This window comes from Cebus imitator, unplaced genomic scaffold (genome assembly GCF_001604975.1).
Source record: "Cebus imitator isolate Cc_AM_T3 unplaced genomic scaffold, Cebus_imitator-1.0 Scaffold143, whole genome shotgun sequence".
Classification (NCBI taxonomy): Eukaryota; Metazoa; Chordata; class Mammalia; order Primates; family Cebidae; genus Cebus; species Cebus imitator.
Window position 1 is genome coordinate 2,872,567 of NW_016107458.1, and position 8,747 is coordinate 2,881,313.

The 8,747-nt window shown below is 38.9% G+C and overlaps 1 protein-coding gene across 1 annotated transcript in view; it reads right to left on the minus strand.

Moving 5' to 3' along the window:
• Nucleotides 1-8,747, minus strand: part of PSME4 (proteasome activator subunit 4) — a 109,304-nt gene that overhangs the window by 77,389 nt on the left and 23,168 nt on the right. Inside the window, exons 2-3 of the mRNA XM_037743420.1 lie at nt 8,450-8,590; nt 7,492-7,608 (exon numbers count right to left, since the gene is read on the minus strand). Of these exons, the coding sequence (XP_037599348.1) occupies nt 7,492-7,608; nt 8,450-8,590 (258 nt within the window). The remainder of the gene's footprint in view (nt 1-7,491; nt 7,609-8,449; nt 8,591-8,747) is intronic.

Here is an 8,747-nt window from a genome sequence, read left to right on the forward strand (position 1 = left end):
AAAAAAAAAAAAAAAAAAAAGAGCAAACTTCTATCCAACTGCATTTAAAGCCCCCTGAAGACCACGGCTGTGATTTTTATTTCTGGGTATTTCCAATGTGCTTATAACAAGGCTATCTGCTCATGTATATCTATACTTATCTGTTGATTTATGATACTCAATAAACATTTTATAACAGAACAACAAAAAGTATAGATCTTGGGTCTTCTTTTAGTTTAGATTGAAGAATCCCATTCAGTAATGAAGTATAGGATTAAAATGTAAAGTTTAAAGAGCCATCTAAACTACACTACTCAACTTACATGCAGATTGTTAAAAGGTAATTCTATAATTGTTAATTTTTATCATGAAAATGAGCATAAGATATATAATTGTATCAGTCCTAATGTTTGTGTTCTCATTAACATTACATTTATTTTATGGGTTCTGTGCTACACAGAAAACCTGCTGTTTTCACCTAGGAACTTTGCTATGCCAACGTACTTTCACATAATGTAAAAAATGATTCTAGAAAGCAAGTCATAAAAGGCTGCAAAGCTACATGTTTTCTCCAGTTCCCTTCACGCTTCAGAAGAATAGGAAGTTAATTATAACACTTGCTAGAGTCACTTCACTTATTAGAGGATTAGGGTATGTGGGAATGTAATTTAGTTAATCTAAATAAAGTCAGTTTCAACCCCTTCTTACACATAAGGTCTGTACCAATGGATTTATGCTGTTTATCCAGGAAAGGGTACAATCTCTCTAACCTGTGGTATCTGTATAGTGACCTTTTGTGATTCTTGTAATCTCTCAAGTTGAAGGGAACAATGTTTCTGTTTAAAAATAAAATAAAAGGTTAAGGCTAGATGCTACTAGACTGTATTTCACTAATTTTTAGAGGGAGTGAACAATCACTAAATACTTTCCAACTGTTGGAAATGTATAATATTAAAGTGATAACAATTCAAAACACTTTTTCTTTTTTAAATCAAAAGGGATCTACAGAATTACTAAGCTTTGGATGGGTTTTCTCATACCTTATTTCCTCTTTAAAAAGATATGTTAGGTTGAAAAAGATATGTTAGGTTGAAAAAGCCACAGTAGAGCATATAATGGTTTACCTTTTGGGCTTGGAGTCAGACAGTTCTGCTACTTCCTAGTTGTATAATATAGCTCAGTTTTCTCATCAATATGAGCAATAATACCTACCTCTCATAAAGCTGTTACAAAAATTAAATGAGATAATGTATAGAAAGCAGTTATGTGGCTCAGAATTAAGGACAATAAATGTTATTATTTCATACTCAGCCATAATAAATTGTATTCTCAATTTCCTTAAGAATTAAAATATTGTGCTTATTTTGCTCTTAACACTGATTCCACTGCCTCTGAGTAACTATTAATTTACAATTTAGGAGGTAACATCAAAATAGGAAATTCCTTCACAACTGCCACCCTATTATTAAAGGTAGAAAGTGAGTTCTTGCCCCAGTTCTTAAGCTCTTATTCCAGTTTCAACCAATGATTATGTGTCAATTTTCCTCTCTGGACCTCGATTTCCTTAGGATGACATTAACAAAGTAAACATCAAATGTTAGCAGATAAGCCTGGGGAAAGCCAATAGCCTTAGCCTCCAGTTACTGAGAGAGTTAACTCATATAAACTTGGAGGTTTATGCCTCCTGCCTCCTTGGCCTTTTTAGGACAATATTCACTTCTAAACCAGAGAAAAGTATAGCAAATGATAACATTCAACGTGAGAGTAAATTAGACTGCTCATAGCCAGAAGTACTTGCAGCTACACTTGATAGTTCTTGAACTAAAGTTAAACTTCAGAATAATATCTGTTTTTTCATAAACGAACTGGTTAATTGTACCAATGGAATATTATTCCATATATATCTGCCTTTATCCCCTTAAAATTTAATGCTAACTACTTATACAGTATGTTTTTCTTGAACCTGTGCCAAACCCTTCATCTAGAAGTCAGTTTTACTTGCTTTCTCTATATCTAAACAAATCCACTATAAGTTAGTTAAACATTATCCATCTCATATCTAACCTCCAAAATCTCATACTGCTCAGTTAAACTAGCAAGTAGTCATTTTTCATAGCCACTTCACTCAAAATTAGGACCAAAATAATTTCACCATAAAAAAAGGTATAAATAATAAGTGCAACATTTTCTGTACTGATGCACATTAATGTTGACTTTTCATTTAAATTACTTTAAAAAAGTATACCTGTATGGCAAATGTTAGGAAATTATAATAATCCTTACCACTCATGTAAAAAGAGCATGCATAATTGTTTTAAATGACAATAAATAAGCCTGATCAACTTTAACTAATTTTTTAAATTGCCCTTAAAAAGATCAGTTTTTAAAGAAAGATCATTGTAGCACAGAAACAACTTTTACAAGAAATACTATCAAAATCATTAATAAAATTTTGTTTTAAAAAAAATATTTTTTTTTTGAGATGGAGTCTCACTCTTTGCCCAGGCTGGAGTGCAGTGGTGTGATCTCGGCTCAATGCAGCCTCCACCTTCCTGGTTCCAGCGATTCCCCTGACTCAGCCTCCCGGGTAGCTGGGATTACAGGTACATGCACCACACCCGGCTAATTTTTGTATTTTTTAGTAGAGATGGGATTTCACCATGTTGGCCAGCCTGGTCTTGAACTCCTGACCTCAGGACTCGGCCTCCCAAAGTGCTAGGATTACAGGTGTGAGCCACCACACCCAGCCAAATTTTGTTAAAATTTTAAATTTCCAAATAAAAGAACATTTTTAAAAATAAACAGGTTGTTCTTCAAATACTACCTTTTAAAATCATTGCAAATATCATATTAATAATCATGGTTTACAACCATAAAATCTTTTAAATTTCAACAGGTTCTCAGAGAAATTACTCTCATCATTTGATTATCATACTAAATTTTGTAGCTAGAGTTCTTCCCTGAGCTGCTGGTAGTAATTTAAAGTCCTAAGTATCGTCACATGTGCCAAGAAACCCCAAACAGAGGTCTGGAAAATGTAGTTTCCATGTGGTGAGTGCAGGAAGCTCAGGACAAAGGATTTAACTGTATCTTAAAGAGCACCAATTCAAAGGGCTCTTTGAACGATCAATAGAAAAACAAATGCCATAAACAAGTACCAGAAAAAGAAAATATCAAATTTCTCCGGAGGCTGAAAAAAAAAAACGAGAATACTACTATATGATACCCTTAGAACAATACATGTAAAAGAAAATACTTTTAAAAATAAATTTTAAAATGTAGTAAGCCAGGCACAGTGGCCCACGCCTGTAATCCCAGAACTTTGGGAGGCTGAGGTGGGTAGATCATGAGGTCAGGAGTTCAAGACCAGCCTGGCCAAGATGGTAGAACCCCATCTCTACTAAAAATACAAAAATTAGCTGAGCATCTTGGTGGGTGTCTATAATCCCAGCTACTCTGGAGGCAAACTGCTTGAACCCGAAAGGCAGAGGTTGCAGTGAGCCGAAATCCTGTCACTGCCCTACAACCTGGGTGACAGAGCAAGACTCCGTCTCAAAAAAAAAAAAAAAAAAAAAATTAGTAAACAAGTTATGTAGGCTCAAGCTTCTCATGATGCAAATATGAAAACCTTTGCTACCACTCACAAAAACCAAATTAGTGGTAATAAAACTAAATAAACGGCCGGGCATGGCGGCTCATGCCTGTAATCCCAGCACTTTGGGAGGCTGAGGCAGATGGATCACTTGAGGTCATGAGTTTGAGACCAGCCTGGCTAACATAGTGAAATCCCATCTCTTAAAAAAATAAAAATAAAAAAGAAAATAAAATAAAGCTAAATAAACAAATTTATATACACAAAGCAATTGAAATATGAACCGTTTGTGCCCATTTGTAAAAGCAGATCTATGTACAATGTCTCCCACATTTTGTTAATAGCAACACCATTAGTGTGCTTCCTAAACTATAACCTACAATATGCTACTCAAAGTAAGTGTATGGGACATTGTTTTATGAAATAAAACCGTGTCCTTAAGATTCAAAAGCTTCATTTATGAAGTAAATAATTCTTATATCACTAACAATTAAATCATACTCATCTCCTTTTCAATTTTACGTCTTCTATTGAATAAAAAACATGATCAATTCTTTCTCCAATAGAGAGCAGAGTGAGATGAGAATAAAGAGACTAAAAATAGTCTTTTGCCCTTGAGGCAAAGAGAAAACTAGAAGGAGGAAGTAACAGAGAGGAGGGAAACAGGGTAGGAAAAGGGATGGAGAGGAAGGGAAGGGTAAAGAGGAAGGGAAGAGAGCAAAGTTGATAATCTTTGCTTCAACCAATAGAATTAGCTTTTAAAATCGTGTTGAAATACATGCCACTCTAAGCAGTGATTTCAATAAGGACAAAAACATAAGGCACATGAGCTTAAAATTTGAAAGACAGTTAACAAACGAAGCAATCTTTCACTTTTGATTATAAAAATAGCATTCTAAAAATAGTATGAACACATGTAGTCAGCTGATGAAAGTGTTTCAAAATGTGGCAGAATATATCTAAGATGAAAATACTCAAAATTGTCAGAGAGTAGGTAAAGAGTATAGGTAGGTTACATGATTTATGAATTTTAATTTAGAATAATTACAATTACAAAATGAAATGCTGAGTCTGTTAAGAGTTGAGAGTCAGTGCTGCGTTTCAGTCACAACATCTCTTCAAAAGATCAAGAACTGCTATGGTAAAACTTTTAAGGACAAGGATGATGTGACACTTTAGGAAGAGACATGGTAAACATAACTAAGAAGCACTGACTGACCAATACTAACAGGAAATTTCCACACAAACAGCTCTTATCACTGAAGAGGAAAGCCACAGATATATATTAAGGATCATACAGGACTTTAAAAGCAGCAAGTGCCTTTGCAAAGGTAGACGCTTAAGGCAGGAAAGGAGGATGATTGGTTATGAAGCCGTGTGTAAGTAAGAAGACATACTGAAGAACAGGGTATCACTGAAGAAACTGCCTCACCTCCCCCTTTCATTTACAAAGTACTTTCAGAGGCAGCCAAAACTATCAGCAAGAAAAATCTCAGAAAGGTAACTGCTCTGAACACAGTTCAAAGGTCCCTGAGATCTATGAAAACAGGGAGCCTGTCTATGGCCATACCACCGTGAATGCACCCACTCTCATCTGAAATGGTGAAGCCAGTGAGCAACTCCCTGACCACATATTTTTCTTTTTTTTTTTTTTGAGACGGTGTCTCACTATGTTGCCCAGGCTGGAGTGCGGCAGCTATTCACAGGCGCGATCCCACTACTGATCAGCATGGGAGTTTTGACCTGCTCTGTTTCCAAACTGGGCTGGTTCACCCCTCCTTAGGCAACCTGGTGGTCCCCGGCTCCCAAAAGGACCGTGATGCTAAACTTAATGCGGATACCTGGTGGGCGTAGCACACTACAGCCCAGAACTCCTGGGCTCAAGAGATCCTTCCACCTCAGCCTCCCAAGTAGCTGGGACTACAGGCACACGCCACCATGCCTGGCCCAACCTCATATTTAAAGAAGACTCAGTCAAACCAGTATAGGTCATGGTCTCTGTGGCAAAATAGCACCCAAAAGGAATCTTTGCAAACAAAGCTTTTATATTGAATTTTGAGTTTAATAACAAATATTTGGGCCAGGTGTAGTGGCTCAAGCCTGTAATCCCAGTACTTTGGGAGGCCAAGGCGGGAGGATCACTTGAGCACAGGAGTTCAAGACCAGCCTGGGCAACAGTGAGACTCTGTTGCTACGAATAAAAAATTTTAAAAATTAGCTGGGCATGGTGGCACATGCCTGTGGTCCCAGCTTCTCAGGAGGCTGAGGCGGCAGGACTGCTTGAGCCCAGGAGGTCAAGGCTGTGGAAAGCCAAGATCCTGCCACTGCACTCTAGCCTGGGCAACAGAGCAAGACCCTGTCAAGCAAGCAAGCAAAGAAAAGAAAGGAAAGAAAAAAAGGAAGAAGAAAAGACAAGGGAGGAAGACAGAGAGAAAAAGAGAAAGAGGGAAGGAGGGACTTAATTTATAAAAAAGAAAAGGGAAATTAATACAGGTTCATAGAACAATGTTCTTCAAGAAATGAGTACATACATCATCTGACAAATGACTGTAAAAAATGGGAGGAAACAGCTATTAAAAACTGAAGTGGCCAGGCACAGTGGCTCACACCTATAATTCCAGCACTTTGGGAGGCCAAGGTGGGTGGATCACCTGAGTTCAGGTGTTTGCGACCAGCCTGGCCAACATGGTAAAAGCCCAACTCTACTAAATATAGAAAAATTAGCCAGGCATGGTGGTGTGCGTCTGTAATCCCAGCTGCTCGGGAGGCTGAGGCACAAGAATCACTTGAACACAGGAAGCAGAGGTTGCAGTGAGCTGAGATCATGCCACTGCACTCCAGCCTGAGCCACAGAGTGAGACGCTGTCTCAAAACAAAACAGAAGAAAAAATTTCCTTTAAAAAAAAAAATCACGGCCGGGCGCGGTGGCTCAAGCCTGTAATCCCAGCATTTTGGGAGGCCGAGGCGGGTGGATCACGAGGTCAAGAGATCGAGACCATCCTGGTCAACATGGTGAAACCTCGTCTCTACTAAAAATACAAAACATTAGCTGGGCATGGTGGCACATGCCTGTAATCCCAGCTACTGAGGAGGTTGAGGCAGGAGAATTGCCTGAACCCAGGAGGCGGAGGTTGCAGTGAGCCGAGATCGTGCCATTGCACTCCAGCCTGGGTAACAAGAGTGAAACTCCGTCTCAAAAAAAAAAAAAAAATCACAAATTTAAAAGAATGATAAACCGCCTGGGCGTGGTGACTCAGGCCTATAATCCCAGCACTTTGGGAGGCCAAGGCAGGTGGATCACTTGAGGTGGGAAACTTGAGACCAGCCTGGACAACATGGTAAAACCCCATCTCTACTAAAAATACAAAACATTAGCTGGGCATGGTGGCACATGCCTGTAATCCCAGCTACTGAGGAGGTTGAGGCAGGAGAATTGCCTGAACCCAGGAGGCGGAGGTTGCGGTGAGCCGAGATCGCGCCATTGCACTCCAGCCTGGGTAACAAGAGCGAAACTCCATCTCAAAAAAAAAAATGATAAGCCAAACATGCTAAAACTGTGAAAATTAAAAGCTAGACGACAACTAGACAGAAATGATACTTGTCAGTCAAGTATGAAATCACTATTAACCAAAAAAAGGTAGATGATACTTTATTATATAAACCCAGAATAAAATATAAAACCAAAAATTAGGTCTCAAAGAGGCAGGAAGGAGATGTACGTCAATGATCTGCAAGAGAGATGCAGCTTCAGATACAGTTTACAGAGGGCAATGAATTGGTTCAGGAGTCAAATCACATAGGAACAGGCACATTAACATATTCACTGTTTCTTTCAAACAACCCAATACTGTTCAATCACGACCAACCCCCAAAAAGACCCCAAGTACTCCCAAATAAGTGCTTTAAATGGAAACACTTACTTAGGAAACCAATTTAATCCCAGGTGCTCTGTCTTGGAATATAAGATTCTTTCTACCATGTCATAAAGTGGTCTCCAGGGTAACTCCAAATCATCTCTTGAAAGAAGTTCCTTTTTCCTAAAAAGTAAAATTAAATACCTGTGTATGCTTATATGCACAGATGTGTGTGTACCATAAATACTACACAGGGGCAGTTCAATGTTGCTACTCATTACAGTGGGTTTTGCTTTTCCCCATCCACAGCTACTCACTGGCAGAGCATAGTATTAGGAAGAATCATGCACCCGATTCTTGCTGCTGCTCAAACCTTAAAGAGCTCCAGATACCAGGGGGCATTTAAATTTGCGTCACCATTATTGTAGATGAAATTTCATGTTTTCCCACGCTATGGAATATTTAATGTTTCCAGCATAGAGCTGGATGCTTCCGGATAAGCAAAAGAATCTTTGGGAGGCCAGGGCAGCTGGATCACCAGGTCAGGAGATGAAGACCATCATGGCCAGCATGGTGGAGCCCTGTCTCTCCTAAAAATACAAAAATAAGCTGGGCGTAGTGGCATGTGCCTGTAATCCCAGCTACTAGGAAGGCTGAGGCAGGAGAATCACAGTTTGCAGTGAGTCAAGATCCCACCAATGCACTCCAGCCTGGCAAGAGCGAGACTCAGCCTCAAAAAAAAAAAAAAAAGAATCTATGATACTTGTCTTGTATTCTCAAGGAACTTAACAATCTATAAAAGGGGAAGTTCAATGGGTGCTAGAGAAGAGACTGCATCATGGAAGAGATGGAATTTTAATTAAAAGGTTAACACACTGGATGAAACTTATGATAATGTTTCTGCAATCATTTTCCAAATTGACAAGTTGAGACTTGGTCTTCTCACCAAAAGCACTTAATCCTCATTCCCTAAAACCCTGAAGAAACAAACCAACCTTAACAGAAATCTTTGGAATAGACTTACTTTAACAAGTTGATCAAAAGGCGGGCAAATCCCTGCATCATGCTGATTTCCAGTTTTGGAATTGATACCAGCTCATACAATAACTTAATAAAAAGAACATGATCTTCTTTGCTAAATTTTCTCCCATAAAGTCGAATATACCTGCAAGAGAAAAACAGATATACCCTTTAAAAATAGGTATGATGGGGCCGGGCGCGGTGGCTCAAGCCTGTAATCCCAGCACTTTGGGAGGCCGAGGCGGGTGGATCACGAGGTCAAGAGATCGAGACCATCCTGGTCAACATGGTGAAACCCCGTC